We start from the raw sequence: 18,831 nt of genomic DNA, 5'->3' as shown, positions 1-18,831 counted from the left end.
ATGATGCAGGGCGGGTTCTCTCTCTGGGAGTGTTTACGCGCTAGGACCACTAATGCTTGCAAGAGGGGATCTCCTGTCCCCACAATCAGTGGGGTATGCTCTTAAATAAATCAAACCTTAGGGCTTTTTTTTTTTCTTAAATTTATTTATTTTATTTTAGAGAGAGAGAGCACGTGCACACGAGCAGGAGCGGCAGAGGGAGAGGGAGAGAGAATCTCAGGCAGACTTTGTGCTGAGTCTGACGCCGGGCCTGATCTCATGACCCTGAGACCATGTCCTGAGCCAAAACCAAGAATTGGCTGCACCACCCATGTGCCCCCCAAAACTTTAGCTTGCTTATTTATTTATTTATTTTTAAGATTGCACCTACTCATTTGACAGAGAGAGCACAGCAGAGGGAGTGGCAGGCAGAGGGAGAGGGAGAAGCAGGCCCCCTGCTGAGCAGGGAGCCCGATGCAGGGCTCGATCCCAGGACCCCGGGATCATGACCTGAGCCGAAGGCAGATGCCCAACCGGCTGAGCCACCCAGGTGCCCCAAAACTTCAGCTTTTCATGCAAGCACAGATATCCCCCAGTCAAGCTAATGTCACCTGACAACACAGGATAACACACGGACAGATAAGAGATGTAATCTGTAACTTAATGTTTCATAAAGCATTTAAGGAAAGCTCCCAAAGTATACCTAAAATGGGAACCTGATATGTGAAAATTCTAAACACATTCTTTTTAAGGAAGCATGCCTATTTTACAGAGTATAAGAGGACCTTTTTTTAGGAACATGAAACATGACAAGTGTTTGGAACAGAATACAGAGCTGTCCTCAGGACTAAATTTTCAAGAAGAAAAATTTATCTCCATGAAAAAAAAAATCTCACTGGCCACTGCCTTGCCACAGTGAATTAGTAGAAAGAAGAATAAATTAGATTCTGCCTGACCTTCACTCACGTTTTTGAATGTAAACTGTGTTCTAAACACTCAGTTTCCCGAAAAGCTACTGCCAGACATCTCCAGGCTATTCATTTCCTGATGATAATGCTGAGGCTAGCAGCAGGGACTTCCTGGGCAGTCCAGGGAGGGCAAGCTGTCAAAGCAGCGTGGACCTGACGTTCCTTTCCACTAACTCACTGGAACCACTCGGTCACGGACAGTGATATGGCCATCAGGGTTCAGAACAGAGAGTCTCCCAGCCTTCTGGCCAGGATGCAAATCTAGACTATTGCTCTACACATCCAGGCAGGAAAGAGCTATCACCCCTCCCTTCTGTCGCTGGAGTCTGAAACCACAAGCAGCAATGATCCTATTAGTGTTTGGTCAGCGGGTCTGCCAAGAGTACATAATGAGAGGCAGATAATAAGGACTGGAAAACTGGCAGGAGACAAATTTAGAGTTGCCATCCCAGGAAGAGATTGCCCAACAATAAAGTGGCCCCATACTTATTTCTCCATTCACAATTTACACTGTACCAGTTTTAACAAAGGATTCGAGAAAGCTAGATCCGATACATGAAATGGTATCTCTAGAGGTAAGGAGCCTCGGTGATTTCTTGCTTTATAATTATTTTTCAATTACAACACAACTACTAAGAGTGTAACTTCCCACTGGAGTGGTACATAACATGTCATTACTACTAGAAACCACAGGAATGTTCCAGGGAAAGACTATCATCATTTAGTGAGATGGAGTCTAGCCAAAACCCCAGGCTAACATCCAGATGCCTGCAGATCAGCTAAAATCCTTTTAAAGGGTTTAGGCTCTCCAGACACCAGTTTGAAGTCTTTTCTGGGAACTGGGAGTTTTTACGGGAGGATAGTTAATTATCTGAAGAAAACCTTGGGTTCTACACTGAAGGCCCCAATGAGATGGGTGGCAAGTCCAATAAACAAGATTTCATCTTCTGTAGCTCCTGGATCTCGTCATTGCAAGGGCCATAGTGCACCATCAGAACCTTTTCTGCCCTCTGTATTGTGTTCAGTGCTTCTGGGATTGCGAACCTGAACCGAAGGAGGTGAAAGGAGTGAAGCCACTCATTCAGTCAAGTCAACATTAATCAAGGGCCTACTCCCACCCTGTGAAGAATACGAAGTTATCTAAGAACAGTTTGTCCTCAGGGATCTCACAATCTAGAAGGGTAGGGGAAAGACCTTCACCAACACACTGTAAGGCAGAGTTTGAAAACAAAGTTATGAGAAAAAGCAGAAAGATTCTAAGGTCCTGAGAAATAGGCAAATCTCAAGGTATTCAATCTGGGATTTATCCCATGGTTTCCTCAGGAGTCTTCACCTGCAGGCAACCAAGTCCACCCCAGACCTGACTCTGCAGACCTGTTCTCTTGACCAAATGGGCGGCACCTATGTCTTGGGTATCAGGTCCACAAACCATTCATAATCTTAGGATCCAGCTTCAAACATTGCCTCACCCCAAAGTGCACCAATGGCAGCTTTATCAAGGCTGGAAGGAAGTATTCCATCTAGAAATAGGGCCTCCCAATGACATCAACACCTACTGTTCTTCCCGTTAAACCTACAAAGCAGGGTCTCCCTGCCTTGACACTATTGCTATTTTGGGCTGGATAATTCTGAGCTGTGGGGGGCTGTCCTGTGCATTGCAGGATGTTTACTAGCATCGGGGCCTCTACCCTGAATCATGACAACCAAAAATGTCTCCAGACATTGCCAAATATCCCCTGGGGGCAAAATTACTCCTGGTTGAAAACAACTGCTTTAAAAGGAACAGGATGGGGGAAGGAAGAGCCCCTGGAGTTGAAGGTGCTGAGAAAGAGGGCGGTGAGGGAGGCGTGAGGAAGCACAGGACTGAGGAGAGCTGCTGGGATGCGGGTGGTGGGACCACCTGGCAACTTTCCCCTAGGAATGTCCCTTCAGTGCTAAGAGCTTTCCCCATATCACTCGGGAGGAAATTCTAAAGCTTCAAGTTTGTCAGCAAAACAGAAGGAAAGGATCTTTCCCCAAGGAGAAATAAAGGAAGTTTCCACATGCTTAAAAGCACCATAGGAGAAAAGTAACGCCAGAAGAGCCTAATAAAAGACAGTGTGTGGCCTAGAGGGTGTTAGGAAACCAGAGAAAGACTTACCCGTTGAAAAAGAGTTGGGCCAGTTTGAAGAGCTCATGGCCCATTTCAACACTGGATGGCCCATGCTGAACCTCTACCACTCGTAGACTCTTCTGGAGATGGGTAGCTGACTTTTGCCAGTCCCCTGTAAAGAAAGAGAAATCTGGTTCCAGAAAAGAACCACAGTCAACTGTTTTGGGTGAGTGTTTTCAGGGTGAGGAAAGCTCAGTGGAAGGTGAGAATAGCTTCAGCTGAAAGACTGGGAGGAGACCAACCAGATGAGGCTGGGCTCGTGACCAAAAGCACAAGGCAAACGTGGTCCTCGGAGCAGAAGATGAAGACATGTGCCTTACCTAAGGCAGCGTAGGCCTGGGCCAGGGCATCCTCCATTTCTCCTACCATGCTGTGTTCTGCTGACAGGAAGCTCTCAGCATCATGCCGACACCCCAACAACAGCTGAATGGCTCGCTCTGTCAATGCAAAGGAAGGTGGCCTCATTACTACACAAACCCAGGCCTAGAAATGAGAACCCAGCTGTTAAGTTCCATATTGACTGGGCTGATTGCGGAAACCCCACTTTGTCTCCTTGTTGTGACCTATAATGTTTGTTCCTATAAAGCTGTTGTTCCCTCACAGTTTCTCTTTCAGCAGAAGAGGTGTGAGGTGAGGCCTCCCCACATTGACGCTGGGTTTCCAACTTCAAGTGGCCTAGATTCCACTTACAATCATCATTTCTCTTGACTCAGAAATCTAAGTTAAAGGTCAACTTTTACAAAGTCGGGTAAATAAATTCCTACGCCATCAAGTTCTAAGGCAGAATTTGTAAGGAAAATGTGGAGTTCCACAAGTCTCTCTGAAAACAGCAGGATTCTTCTATCCACCGGGCACTTGTTCCACTGCTCTCTAGAAGAGATGAGGCTCTGAGGAGAGCAGAGCAATCTCTCTAGGAAATCAGGTCATTAGGCCCTGGAATTAAAATAAATGACACCGAACTTCTGGATCTGCACAAAGATCATGGATGTCAGAGATAACCCTTTAGTCATCCTGGGGTACTTTAACTTAGCTCCCTGACGCCCAGGAGAACAACAGCTTAAATCGTCTGGCCCTTTTCAAGGACACCACACAAACTCAGCCGGTTAGGGCTCAGTCTCATCGGCCTGCGTAGCCATCTTGTGGCTGGCATGGGGATAATTAAATGTAATTCTTCAATCATCACTGAGTAGCCTCGAGTCCAAGGTGAGCCCAGAATAAATAAAAAGGGAGGGACTGGAGGACCAAAGCAGGGAGCCAGTCTCACCTAGCTGACCACTTCCGAAAAGCTTCCGGGCCTGCCCAACCTGCTGCTGAAGGTCCTGTAATCGGGGGATGAGGCGATCCCTGCTGACTGGTTCCGTACAGGATGTGCTGCCACAGCTCAGAATGTCACCTCCCTGTGAAAGTCAGTTTTGTCTTTATTCCTGTACCACAGTTGGTTAGCAACACGGCATGTGTTTTACATTATAGGGTCGCTCTGCAGCTTCCAACCCTGTGGGGCAAAGAGACGCCCCTAATAATACACCATGACCAAAGCCTGACTCGATTGAGTTTGACAGCAGCAACTCTAATGAAAGCAGTAGGCGGTCCCTCCCTGAGATTTAATTTTTGCAACCAAAATTAAACTGGTACGGGTCACAGTTTCTTTCCGTCTCTATACCCCTCTCCTGTGTCTCTGGATTCAGAACTTTGGATGACAGACAGTGGTTATGAAGAAGTCATTAGTACAGAGTTGTTAAATCACTCTGTTATGCACCTGAAATTAATGTGACATTGTGTGTCAACTATACTTCCAAAGCAAAAGCCAGGGGCACCTGGGTGGCTCGGTCGGTTAAGCGTCCAACACTCGGTTTGGGCTCAGGTCCTGATCTCAGGGTCGTGGGATCAAGCCCTGCATCGGGCTCCATGCTTAGTGGGGAGTTTGCTGGAGATGCTCTCTCCCTTTGCTCTGGCCCTCCCACTTGTGCTCTCTCTCTCTCAAATAAATAAATAGGGACGCCTGGGTGGCTCAGCCAGTTAAGTGTCTGCCTTCGGATCAGGTCATGATCCAAGGGTCCTGGGATCAAGTTCTGAAATCAGGTCCTTGCTCAGCAGGGAGTCTGCTTCTCCTTCTGCCTGCCGCTCCCCCTGCTTGTGCGCATGCTCTCTGACAAATAAATAAAATATTTAAAAAATAGATAAAAAAATCTTAAAAAAAAAAAAAAAAAGCAAAACCGTAAGAAAACCAACAGGAAGAGATGCTAGGTGAGGCCTCCCTATATTTGACCTTGGGTTTGTAACTTCAGCTTTACAACACGACCAGCTAGCTCTACATTACACCAGCTCTACATTACACTTACGGTTCCCTGAAGAATACTGTATCCTCTGGTAGAGGAGAAAATCTGAGGAGGACTTCTGTTTTTTATTTTTTATTTATCACTTATTTATTTTTAATTTTTTGGGGGGGAGGGGCAAGGGGAGAAGGAGAGAGAGAATCTTAGGCAGGTTCCATGCCCAGCACGGAGCCCAGTGTGGGGCTTGATCCCATGACCCTAAGATGATGACCCGAGCTGAAATCAAGAGTCAGATGCTCAACTGATTGCGCCACCCAGGTGCCCCATGTGCTGTTTTTTTTAAATGCCAGTATCTAGACCCTTATTTGGCAACGGCAACATGATTTCTCCCGAGGATCCTCTCCTACCTTCCCAGAGTCAGTGCCTGGTGGCTGAGGGGGTGGGCGTGTGGCTCGCATCTGACCCATTCCTAGGGGCCAAACGGCTGGAGGAAAACTATGAGTCTGATTTGCCACCAGCCACGGGTATCATCAGGTCAATGAAATGCAGTAAAATTTTTGCCCGAACTGCTGTCGGGGAGCGCGTGCCTTTACCCCCCTGGAGCAGAGGCTGTGAGGCTGGGGCTGCAGGTGGCTGTCCTGCCCCAACTAGAGGGAAGTCTGGCTGGGACTGCAATGACTGAGAAAGTGGAGCTGAGGCAGGTAGAGACAAACTGGGCCTTGGTGGCATTATCTGAGCCCCTGGATCGAGCGGTTGGCTGAAATACCCCCGCACTGGGACCTTTCAGTGATTTACTTGAGCAAATAAATTCTCAAGTCTTTTTTCCCCCTTTTCCCTCAGACCAGTTTAGGGGGGGATTTTCTGTTATTTGCCAAGAGACCAATGACTAGACCCAGCCTTTCCTGGGGGAATTCCCGTGCAGGGGTGACCAGTGTGTGGGCAAGATGGGCTGACGGGGAAGACACTGTGGCTCTCAGCCTCTCCTGAAGATTTATGGCCTCTGGGCTGAATGACTGACCTCCAGCAAAAGTGGAGAAGAGAAGGAAGAAGAGAGCTTCACCTGCAGGGGCGCTCCGCACCGGTCACAACAGAATGCCTCCCACCGGGGCCCGACAGCAGCCTGGTGCTTCTCCTTCTGACAGGCCGGGCAGCCGCAGTCAAAGAAGTACTGAGACCTGAGCTTCTGCTGCCTCTCGGCAACAGCCATCCTGCTGTGGTGAGGCCCTGCAGAGAGACCACGCCTGGCCAATGTTTACGGCAACAGAGAGTTGGGCACTACTTGCAAAACTTTAGCTTAGCAGAGGTGGTTCTCCATCATTTTACAAGTACCCTTTACTCAAACATTTGTGGCGCTAGATACAGAAATAAGCTTCCAAGTTGCAAGGAAAAAAAAAAACCCTCAAAGTTATTCTTAGCCCATTTTTTGGAAAAGGAAGTTTATGGGATTAAGCAGGGAGATACATGATAGTTTAGACACAAACAGGGCCAAGGGAGGAGGCCAGAAGGTCCTTTTTTTTGGCTTAAGTATGCACTGCCTTCACCTGTCCCGGGGGCTTGCTCGTTCTCATTCGCCCTGTCCTTTCCTGCCAGAGAAGCGTGGCCAGTGATGAGGAGGGAGGGCTCACCATAGCAATGGAGAATCTCTTGCCCTTTTCCAATCTTCTCTGATGCCCGGATGGTGGCGACTGTGCTAATGAAGGACACGCTGGTGTTGGGGCTGCAGGAATGGTTCAGGAGGCTGACAACAGGGAAGATGCCTGTGGCAAGGCGGACCTGTCTGCTGTTGCTAACGCTGTTCTCTTTAGATCCTGAAAGTGCTGGAGGAGAAAGGAAAAATGTGTCAGGACATTAATCTTGGCCTCACCATCCATTCCTCAGAAGATGAGCTGGGCAACTGGGCCTGAAACCCATCTGAGTCATAGCTCCACAGCCGGATCCAATATACATCAGATGGAAAATGACTCACAGCAAACTCTCATCCCCAGGAAGCAAAGCAAATGAACACATGAAAAGTCCACCGGAATCCTGGAACCTAACCATTGTGTCTCAATACCAGAAAAAAATCCAAAGGTTAGAATTTATTAAAAAAAAAATAATAAAGGAACTATCAGTCGGAAACCTTCTAGATAGACAGTTTCATAATGTTCACCAGGGCACAGAACCCAGAGTACCTGCTGAGGTTATTTCCCAAAGGCTTCTATAGTTGAAGCTGCTTTTGTTTAACTGGTTTTTGGTTAGTTAATAGAACAAATAACCTAATTATTCTCCCAAACTAAACAGGTTTATAATATATTTTTAAAAATCATATTCCTTAAGCTCACCTGTTTATTTTTGCCGTCCCAACTTTGTGGGAAATCAGCCAGCAGTAGTTGTCATTGAAAAAAACCTCTCTGGGGGTACCTGGGGGGCTCAGTCGGTTAAGCGCCTGCCTTCGGCTCAGGTCATGATCCCAGGGTCGTGGGAACCTGCATCAGGCTCCCTGCTCAGCAGGGAGTCTGTTTCTCCCTCACCTTCTGCCCCTCCCCTGTTCATGCTCTCCCTGTCTCTCTCTCTCAAAAATAATAAATAGGGACGCCTGGGTGGCTCAGTCGGTTAAGCATCCGCCTTCGGCTCGGGTCATGATCCCAGGGTCCTGGGATCGAGCCCCGCATCGGGCTCCCTGCTCAGCGGGAAGCCTGCTTCTCCCTCTCCCACTCCCCCTGCTTGTGTTCCCTCTCTCGCTGTCAAATAAATAAATAAAATCTTTAAAAATAAAAAAATAAATAAAATCTTTGGGAAAAAACCCCAAAAACAAAAACCTCTCTGGAAAAGCTCTATTCAAGACAGTCTCATGTCCCCCAAACAATCTCTTCTTTGAAACACAATTAACCAGCAATTTAACTACATGATTGAAAATTAGGAAGGAAGGAAAAGGCCTCTAAGCAGTGAGGCTATTTCTGCACCAAGGCTCCTACACTTATATTCATAGATGAGGAGTTCTTTATCCTCTCATGCAGTCCTATTTGCTCTTATTTTAGCCACAGTTTTAACTGGCTTGGTTATTCACTTTCTCAGCCCCCAGCAGTTGAGAAACCGAGAACTAATAAGAAGCAGGTTCTCTGACAATGGCAAAAGAGACAGGGTGACAGGAGAAGGAGGAAGAAAAGTTATATAAGAGCCTTAGGGCAAACAAAAACCCTAGTACCACTCAAGCTTTACACTGTAACATCTCCCTCAACCAGAGGTTTCTAGACCGACGGCATATCTATCTGGGTTTTGTAATAGCCATACATAGCTCAGGAAGATGCATGCACTAGATAACCCTGGGCATCCAGAATGGCTTAAATTGTGTTCAATTGGTGGAAGCACGAGGAAATTGTATTTTCAACCACACTGGTTGAAATATGAAAGATACTCGTACTTCAGAAGGAAACTTTCAGTTTTCTGGATAACTGAAAAACCATCACGAATCTCAACCCACCAATCACCGAAGAAATGAAGCAGTCTAGGGACAAATGTAATGAATAAAGAAAATATCATGAACCACCATGTGGAAATGCTCTAGAAAGGAAAACATTAAATATAGGAATAATGTCTCTCTGCAGACAATTCGATTGTCTGTTGCTATGCAGGACAAGAATAGAGTAAGTAAATGACATTCACAGGGAACCCAAATGACTCAATTTCAGTGAACAGTCCTACAAACTGTATTGAAACCTTTCATCAGAGCTTCCCGTAAGTATTTAGCAGGTTTTGGTTTCTCCTCCGTCTCCCCTGTCCAATGCCTGCCTTCTGGAGTATGTGCTAATGAGCAGGGAAAATGCTAAAAGGCAGGCAGCAGGAAGAATCGGCACAGGACACGACCTGTTTGTAGTCTGAATAATCAGCCTCTGCTTAATTAAAAGCTGACCTGCATTCCCAACTACTGGTAACTGGCAAGCTGTATTAGAACACTTGCTAAAATTTTCCCAGAAAAATTATCACAATACAGTGAGTAATGCCAGCTTTGTGAATTATTTATAGATTATTCTCTAACATAAGTAGGCCCAGGAACTGAGTGGGGTGAATATTTATGTCAGAGTTGAATCTCTAATTATTTCTAAAAATTAAGTATTGACTTAAAAAAATTATTCAATATTTTGCATTAGTCATCTGTTAGCAGAGATAATGGAAAGTGAGAATATATATGAAATTTATCAACCAAATTTAATGTGACATTTTGTGTATAAAATAAAAACAAAGAGGGAGTGATGCTTTATTTTACTAAAAGTGTACCTTGGTAACAGCCCCTAGTGCATTTACAATGGATTCAAGGGGCACCAGGGGGTCCCAGTCTGTTAAATGTCTGACTCTTGATTTCAGCTCAGGTCATGATCTTGGGGTTGTGAGATTGGGCCCTGTGTTGGGTTCCGTGCTCAGTGGAGTCGGCTCTCCCTCCCCCTCTACCTCTCCCCTCATGTGCTCTCTCTAATAAATAAATAAACGTTAAAAAAAAGAAAATAAAATGGGATTCAAGTACAGAAGAAAAAGATTCATTCACAATACTTCCAGAATATATCTATTCTGGTATGTATATGTATATATATATTTTTTTTATTTTTTAAAGATTTTATTTATTTATTTGACAGAGAGAGACAGCAAGAGAGGGAACACAAGCAGGTGGAGTGGGAGAGGGAGAAGCAGGCTTCCCGCGGAGCAGGGAGCCCAGTGCGGGGCTGGATCCCAGAACCCTGGGATCATGACCTGAGCCGAAAGCAGATGCTTAACGACTGAGCCACCCAGGCACCCTATTTTTTTTTTTTTTTAAGATTTTATTTATTTACTTTGACAGAGACACAGCGAGAGCAGTAACACAAGCAGGGGGAGAGGGAGAAGCAGGCTTCCCGAGGAGCAGGGAGACCAATGTGGGGCTTGATCCCAGAACCCTGGGATCATGACCTGAGCCAAAGGCAGACGCTTAACAACTGAGCCACCCAGGCGCCCCTCTGGTAGATATTTTATTTTATTTTTTTTTAATTTTTTTTTCGATTTTATTTATTTGAGAGAGAGAGACAGAGATAGTGAGAGAGCACAAGTGGGGAGGAGAGGAAGAAGCAGGCTCCCCACAGAGCAGGGAGCCCGATGCGGGACTCGATCCCAGGACCCCGGGACCATGACCTGAGCCGAAGGCAGACGCTTAACCGACTGAGCCACCCAGGCGCCCTCTGGTAGATATTTTATAACACAAGAAATTTGTGTGTATATCACACAAATAAGGACACAAACTGAAGGTAGATTCCTTGGTTGTTGAAGAGTGAAAGCAAAGGGCAGTGAATTAACCTGAACCTACATGGAACCTCATTAAACCTTGTAATGATTCCAGATACATCTCAAATCTGCCGTTCCCTCTGAGATAGAACCACACTGACTGAGGTCTAGAATATCATCAATGGCCAGTTCTGTGCCCTAAGATTAGTACCAAAGAAAGGTCCCTGAGGAACTTTAATTAAATAGGATTTTTTTTAATAAAGATTTTTATTTATTTATTTGACAGAGAGAGAGACAGCGAGAGAGGGAACACAAGCAGGGGGAGTGGGAGAGGGAGAAGCAGGCTTCCTGCGGAGCAGGGAGCCCGATGCAGGGCTCGATCCCAGGATCCTGGGATCATGACCTGAGCCGAAGGCAGATGCTTAACGACTGAGCCACCCAGGTGCCCCGAAATAGGATTTTTTTTTTAAAGATTTTATTTATTTATTTGACAGAGAGAGCGAGAGAGCACAAGCAGGGGGAACATTAGAGGGAAAGGGAGAAGCAGGCTCCCCGCCAAGCAGGAAGCCTGATGCGGGGCTTGATCCCAGGATCCTGGGATCATGATCTGAGCCGAAGGCAGACACTTAACCATCTGAGCCACCCAGGCGCCCCTGATTAAATAGGATTCATGCAAAGATAATAACATACATTTTTACAGGTTTTGGTCAAAGTCTATCCTAGTTAATGCTTGAATCCTTCTGTGCTGCTAATGAGGGTCCGTAAGAATACTAACGGGAAGTATTGGAACCCCAAGGAAATAATGAAAAGGGATATAACATGATTAGAAATATGAGCAGACTAAAACAAAATCAGATTGGACTCAAAAATTGTAAGTGAACATTGCTGGTAGGCGTGTAACTGGTGCAACTTTCCTGGAGAGCAATTTTGCAGTATGTATCAAGTGCCTTAAAAAGGTTCTTATAGGGGCTCCCGGGTGGCTCAGTCAGCTGGGCTCCCAACTCCAGATTTTGGCTCAGGTCATGATTTGGGGTCATGGTGATCGATCAAGCCCTGCCTTGGCCCCACACAGAGTCTGCTTGAGTTTCTCTACCTGTGCCCCTCCCCCAGCTCATGGGCACTCGTGTGCTCTCTCTCAAATAAATAAATGAATCTTTAAAAAAAATTAAAAATGTTCATATAAAAAAAGTTCCTATCATTTGAATTATTTTTATTATTTAGAAAACGAATTAAAATTACAAGAGGAATACATGGTAGTCAGAAAAAAAATTATGAAGTGAAAATTATAGAGAAAATAAGTCATCTGTAAGCCTATCAGCCAGGTAGAACAGTTTGGGGCATTTTCTTGCGGGCCTCTTTCTAGCCTTATGCATGAAATTCTCATGTGATGCACAGAGTAATTTGTAAGTTAATTCTTTTCACTTAACACACCATGGCCATTTCTTTATACTCTAACCTAAAATGCATATTATAGTTAAAGAAAATAGCCAAAAAAGCAACGCTGCCAATCTAATAGGGAAAGAATGGTGCCAATCTAATAGGGAAAGAATGGTACCTTGTTTTAATTACAAGAGGGCTTAAACATGATCATGTTTACTACTGCTTTGATAAAGGGCTTCCTCATGTACCTTTTTAAACAGCTTTTTTTTAAGATATAATTTATCTACCATAAAATTCACCTATTTTAAGTGTACTAATTCAATGATTTTCTTTAGGAAAATCATGTAAGTTGTGCAACCATTATCACAATCTAGTTTTACATTTTCACCACTATGCATATGTTTAAAGACTGACTTTTAAGAGTTGCCTAGTTGCTAGAAATGTTCTCTCATTTTGTCATTTACATCTTAGCTTATGGGTTTTTTTTCCCCCCCTCTGGGGGTGGTTTGCTTTTAAAATAACAACTATTTTGGGTGCCTGGGTGGCTTGGTTTGTTAAGTGTCCCACTCTTGATTTTGGCTCAAGTCATGATCTCCGGGTGTGAGACTGAGCCCTGAGTATCGGGGGAGTCTGCTTGTGATTCTTTCTTTCCCTCTGCCCCTTCCCTCCACTTGCAGGAGCACCCTCCTTATTTTAAATACATCTTTAAAAACAAACAAGCAAACAAAAGCAACTATTTCATTTGCTTACAGTGCTCTGTGCCAGCCACTTTGCCCAGAGTTCAACTACACATGTTTTCTGCTGGTCTTACCCGGGGCTATTCATATGATTGCATTCATCTAGCATATGGTCTTTTACCCTCAAGAAGACTAGACTTAGGGGCGCCTGGGTGGCTCAGTTGGTTAAGCGACTGCCTTCGGCTCAGGTCATGATCCTGGAGTCCCGGGATCGAGTCCCATATCGGGCTCCCTGCTCAGCAGGGAGTCTGCTTCTCCCCCTGACCCTCTTCCCTCTTGTGCTCTCTGTCTCTCATTCTCTCTCTCTCAAATAAATAAATAAAATCTTTAAAAAAAAAAAAAGACTAGACTTAAAAAAAAAAAAAGGCTAACCTAGGCTTGTTCATATGGCTATACACCATCATTCCAAGAAAATGACACAGAAGCCACAAGGCCTCTTAAAGCTTAGACTCAAAAGTCACATAAGGTCACTTCTACTGCATTCCATGGGTCAAAGTAAGTTACAGGGCTGGCCCAGATTCAAGGACAGAGGAAACAGACTCTACCTCTTGATTGGAGAAAAAGCAATGTCAAGTTGCAAAAGGGCAAACATAGAGGGGTGGGTGAAATTGTTGGGATCATCTTTGTAAACAATCTTCCCCAGAAGCCTGGAGGTTCACTCAGTCCTCTCATTATCCATATGAGAATACTGAGTGAAATTTCTCTGACATTGGTGGTAACAACATTTTTCTAGATATGTCTCCTGAGGCAAGGGAAACAAAAGCAAAAATAGACTATTGGACTACACCAAAATATAAAGCTTTTGCACAGCAAACTAAATAACCAACAAAACTACAAGGCAACCTTCTAAATGGGAGAAGGTATCTGCAAATGACATATCTGATAAAGGTTAGTATCCAAAATATATAAAGAATTGATTCAACTCAACACCCAAAAAAACAAATAATCCAATTAAAAAATGGGCAGAGGAACAGACATTTCCTCAAAGACATACAGATGGCCAAGGACACATGAAAAGATGATCAACATCACTCATCATCAGGGAAATGCAAATAAAAAACCTCATACCTGTCAGAATGGCTACAATAAAAAACTCAAGGAACGATAATGGGGGTGAGTACGTGGAAAAAAAGAATCCCTCGTGCACTGTTTGTGGGAATGCAAACTGGTGCAGCCACCGTGGGAGACAGTTGGGAGGTTCCTTAAAAAGTTAAAAATAGAACTATCCTATAACCCAGTAATTGCACTACTGGGTATTTACCCCGAAGGAATATGAAAACACTAATTCAAAGGGATACATGCACCCCTGTGTTCACTGCAGCATTATTTACAATAGCCAAACTATGGAAACAGCTGAAGTGTCCATTGATATATGAATGGATAAAGAAGATGTGGTGTATGTATACACAACGTAGTATTATTCAGCCATAAAAAAGAATGAAATCTTGCCATTCTAACAACACAGATGGAGCTAGAGAATATAACGGTAAGCGAAATAAGCCAGTCAAACAAAGATAAATACCATGTGATTTCACTCATATGTGGAATTTAAGAAACAAAACACGGGGTGCCTGGGTGGCTCAGTTGGTTAAGTGTCTGCCTTTGGCTCAGGTCATAATCCCAGGGTCCTGGGATTGAGCTCCGGGTCAGGCTCCCTGCTCAGTGGGGAGCCTGCTTCTCCCTCTGCCCCTTTCTCTGCTTGTGCTCTCTCTCTCTCAAATAAATAAGTAAAATCTTAAAAAAAAAAGAGAGAGAGAGAAATGAGAAAAGAGAAAATGAGAGACAAGCCAAGAAACAGACTCTTAACTATGGAGAACAAATTGATGGTGACCAGAGGGGAGGCAGGTGGAGGGATGGGGGAAATAGGTGGTGGGGATTAAGGGTACACTTGGGGTGATGAGCACTGAGTAATGTATATAATTGTTGAATACTATATTGTACACCTGAAACTAATATAACATTGTTAACAACACTGGAATTTTTTTTAAAAGATTTTATTTATTTATTTGAGAGAAAGAATGAGAGAGATAGAGAGCACGAGAGGGCGTTGGGTCAGAGGGAGAAGCAGACTCCCCGCCGAGCAGGCAGCCCGATGCGGGACTCGATCCCGGGACTCCAGGATCATGACCTGAGCCGAAGGCAGTCGCTTAACCAACTGAGCCACCCAGGCGCCCTCAACACTGGAATTTTTAAAAAAGTATGCTAAGTGAGACACACAAAAAGTAATCTGAGTTCATATGGAGAGTTAGTGGTTAGAATCAGTGGAGTGGAAACCCAGGTCTGTTGCCTCTCAGTCCCATATTTTCATTCCTTCTAGGATCTCTTTCACCCATATTCTCTATCCTCTTTACGTATTATAGTGTTTTTAATATTTGGTCTTTAGGTTAAATCTTGCTATCTTTTATTTACCTAAATTGGATATTCTATGCTTTAAAAAGTTTCTCTCACCCTAAGACCATATAAGTATTCACTTATCTTTTCCTAGATATTTTGTGGTTTGTTTCACTGTTTCACTTTTTAATGATTTGGAGAATTTAATACTTTTAGGAGGCTCTCATATCAGTACCATCCTGTCTTTAATTACTGTAGCTTAATGCTGGTATGAAATCTGACAGTACCAAGCCCCTTCAGTACTCGTCTATTTATTATTATTATTATTATTGGGCCACCGACTTGATTTTTGGCTCAGTCCTGATCTCAGGGTCCTGAGATGGGGCCCTGCCTTCAGCTCCAGGACTAGGTGCGAGTCCACTTGAGATTCTCTCCCTCCCTTTCCCTCTCCTCCCCACCCCACGCTCGTGCTCTCTCACTAAATAAAATCTTTAAAAAATACTTTATTATTAAGAGTTCAGCTTTTTTTGAATAGGTTACAGAAGAGACGTAGTCAAAAAGACCAAAGCAAACGTCATCATTGGGCTCCTCTAATTCAATTTTTTTTTTAAAGATTTTATTTATTTATTTGACAGAGAAAGACACAGCAAGAGAGGGAACACAAGCCGGGGGAGTGGGAGAGGGAGAAGCAGGCTTCCCGCGGAGCAGGGAGCCCGATGCGGGGCTCGATCCCACCACCCCGGGATCATGACCTGAGATGAAGGCAGACGCTTAACGACTGAGCCACCCAGGCGCCCCACTCCTCTGATTCTTTTGTGGCTTCTGTCTCCTTCTCCCCAGGGGCAGCAGTGGTGGCCCCAGCTGCTGGGATGAGACTCCCGGTGTTGACATTGGCCAGGGCCTTTGCAAACAAGCAGGCGGGAAGAGTTGGACATTTACACAGGGACGTTGAGGAGAGCATGATCTTAGCCAGGGTGAGCGCCACCTGGTCACGCTGGATGAGTTTGGAGAGGGAGGGTGTGGGCAGGCACCAGCCTTGGCTTCTGAGGAAAAGGGTTCAGTAGGCTATTCTCACCGCTTTTACAAGAATGGCTATTCTCACCACTTATTCAAGATGAACTTTAGAATCAGTGTCCAATTCCAAGAAAAATCCAATTGTGATTTTGTGTGGAATTGCATTGCAGTGGTTGGGGGAATGTGGGGGAACTGCCATTTTTAGTTTTCAGTTTTTCCATCTCAGAATATGGCCTGTCTCTGCATTTACCCAAACCTGTGTATCCCTCCAAGTTACCATATGCTTGCATTTCTGGATGAAGCCCTTCTTGGTCATCTCTTAGCATTCCTTCAATAAACTGCTGGATGTGATATGGCAGTGATTTTTTCAAGGTTCCTACAGGGATACTCACAAGTGAGACTAATCTATAGTTTTTATCCTTGGCTTTGCAAAGTGAGTGGGAAAGGACTCCAGGTTTCCCCATGCCCTGGAACACTTTATATTGTATAAAAATGATCTGTTCCTTGAAAGATATTTTTTCTTTGCTTTATCAAAAAAAAAAAAAAAACGTGGCTAGGGATGCCTGGATGGCTCAGATGGTTAAGCATCTGCCTTCGGCTCTGGTTGTCTTCTCAGGGTCCTGGTATCGAGCCCCTGGTATCGGGCTCCCAGCTCAGCGGGGAGTCTGCTTCTCCATCTCCCTCTGCCTCTACCTCTCCTGCTTGTGCTGTCTCTGTCTCTCTCAAATGAATACATAAAATCTTTTTTAAAAATGTAGCTAAATATGGTCCTTAAAAGTTTTAAAGAACTTACACGGAAAAGAGTGGGTCTGGCTTGTTTTTATGGAAATATATATATATTTTTAAGATTTTGTTTATTTATTTGTTAGAGAGAGAGACAGAGAGAGCACAAGCAGGGGGAGCCACAGAGGGAGAGGGAGAAGCAGACTCCCCACTGAGCAGGGAGCCTGATGTTGGGGTCCATCCCAGGACCCTGGGATCATGACCTGAGCCGAAGGCAGACGCTTAACTGAGCGAGCCACCCCGGTGTCCCTGGAAATATTTTGATAATCTTTTTCAATTTCTTCCACAATCACTGGATTTTTTAAGTGTTCTCCTGTAGGAGAGGAGAACAGCAGGAAATTTATGTTTTCTACAAAGTTTTCTATTTAATGCTTTCAAATTTAATAGTCTAAAATTATATTAGATATTTGCTTAAAATTTAAAAATTAATTTATATTACTGACTATATCCCCTTCATTGATCCTAATTTTGTGGGCTTTTTTCTTTTTTCTAAATAGATATCTTAATTAGATTTGCCAAATCTTTGTCTGCATCAGGAGTCTGTATACCTGTTGGCCAAATCCTGCCAGCTGTCTGTTTTTGTAGAGTGTGGTCTAAGAACTGTTTTCACATTTTTAATTCTTTTTATTTTTTTAAAGATTTTATTTATTTATTTGAGAGAGAGAGAGAATGAGAGATAGAAAGCACTAGAGGGAAGAGGGTCGGAGGGAGAAGCAGACTCCCTGCTGAGCAGGAAGCCCGATGTGGGACTCGATCCCAGGACTCCAGGATCACGACCTGAGCCGAAGGCAGTCGCTTAACCAACTGAGCCACCCAGGCGCCCTGTTTTCACATTTTTAAGTGGTTGAAAAAAAATGAAAAGAATAATGCTCACGATGTGAAAAATTCTAAGAAATCAAATTTCAGAGTCCATCATGAAGTGTGATTGGAGCCCAGCCATACTCATTCATTTGTGCATCATCAATGGCGGCTTCTGCACTACAATGGCAGAGCTGAGTCAAAGAGACCCCACAGCTTGCAAAGCCTAAAATATTTACTGTCTGGCCCTTGACAGACAAAGTTTGCTAAACCCTTTGATGAGGAGAACAAAGGCAAAAGAAAAGTAGGTAAAATTAAATTTCCTTACAACTTGCAGCCCATTGACAAATACTTGAGACAGGCAGAGTACGGAGGCAATCCTCAAGGAGTTCACAACTGCCTTAATGTTAATGCTTTCCTAGAGACTAAAAGCAACCTTAGCTTGACAATAGCCAGACCTCCAGGGTTCTCTCCCTCCCTCTCCCTCCCTCTCCCTCCACCTGCCCCCACCACTCCCCCGCAGTGCACTCGTGCGCGCGACTGCACGTGCTCTCTCTCTCTCAATAAATAAAAAAGTGGAATATTTATTAAAAAAAAGATTTTATTTATTTATCTGATAGAAAGAGAGAGAGAGAGCGCACCAGCAGGCGAGGGAGAGGCAGACCCCCTGCTGAGCAGGGAGCCTGCCGTGGAACTTGTTCCAGGACCTGGGGATCACGACCTGAGCCAATGGCAGACACTTAACCGACTGAGCCACCCAGGTGCCCCTCAGTGAACTGGTTTTTAAAAAATTTTTCTTCCCTAGAATAATGGGAAAGGTATACAATCCATTTTAAAGAATTATTTACTTTTAGAGAGAGAGCACGTCATCAGCAAGAGAGAGAGCAGCGGGAAGGGCAGAGGGAGAGGGAGAGGAGAATCTCAAGCAGATCTCTGTTTGAGCTCTGAGCCCAGGGAGAGGCTTGATCTCACAACCCTGAGATCACAACCTGAGCCAAAGCCAAGAGTTGGACACTCAACCAACTGAGCCACCCAGGTGCCCCCAATCCATTTTAAATTTACTACAATAATGTTACTGCATGAATCAGTGTTTTTAATTTTAGAAAAACATAGTAAAATGGGCGCCTGGGTGGCTCAGTCGTTAAGCGTCTGCCTTCGGCTCAGGTTATGATCTCAGAGTCCTGGGATCA

General features: G+C 44.5%; 1 protein-coding gene across 5 annotated transcripts in view; it reads right to left on the bottom strand.

Annotated features, from left to right (window-relative positions):
- Positions 1–124: 124 nt before the first annotated feature.
- Positions 125–18,831, bottom strand: part of SMYD4 (SET and MYND domain containing 4) — a 54,816-nt gene continuing 36,109 nt past the window's right edge. For all 5 annotated transcript variants that reach the window (XM_025851413.2, XM_073879284.1, XM_073879286.1 and 2 more), the window contains 6 exons: positions 6,998–7,189; positions 6,433–6,596; positions 4,364–4,496; positions 3,420–3,536; positions 3,088–3,211; positions 125–1,991 (listed from right to left, as the gene is read on the bottom strand). In XM_025851413.2, the coding sequence (XP_025707198.1) occupies positions 1,838–1,991; positions 3,088–3,211; positions 3,420–3,536; positions 4,364–4,496; positions 6,433–6,596; positions 6,998–7,189 (884 nt within the window). In that variant the 3' untranslated portion in view covers positions 125–1,837. The remainder of the gene's footprint in view (positions 1,992–3,087; positions 3,212–3,419; positions 3,537–4,363; positions 4,497–6,432; positions 6,597–6,997; positions 7,190–18,831) is intronic.

This window comes from Callorhinus ursinus, unplaced genomic scaffold (assembly GCF_003265705.2).
Source record: "Callorhinus ursinus isolate GAN/ISIS: 27379988/994484 unplaced genomic scaffold, GSC_fseal_2.0 scaffold34, whole genome shotgun sequence".
In the NCBI taxonomy this organism is placed as follows: Eukaryota; Metazoa; Chordata; class Mammalia; order Carnivora; family Otariidae; genus Callorhinus; species Callorhinus ursinus.
The sequence above is the reverse complement of the archived record's forward strand: the minus strand, read 5'-3'. Positions and strand labels throughout refer to the sequence as shown.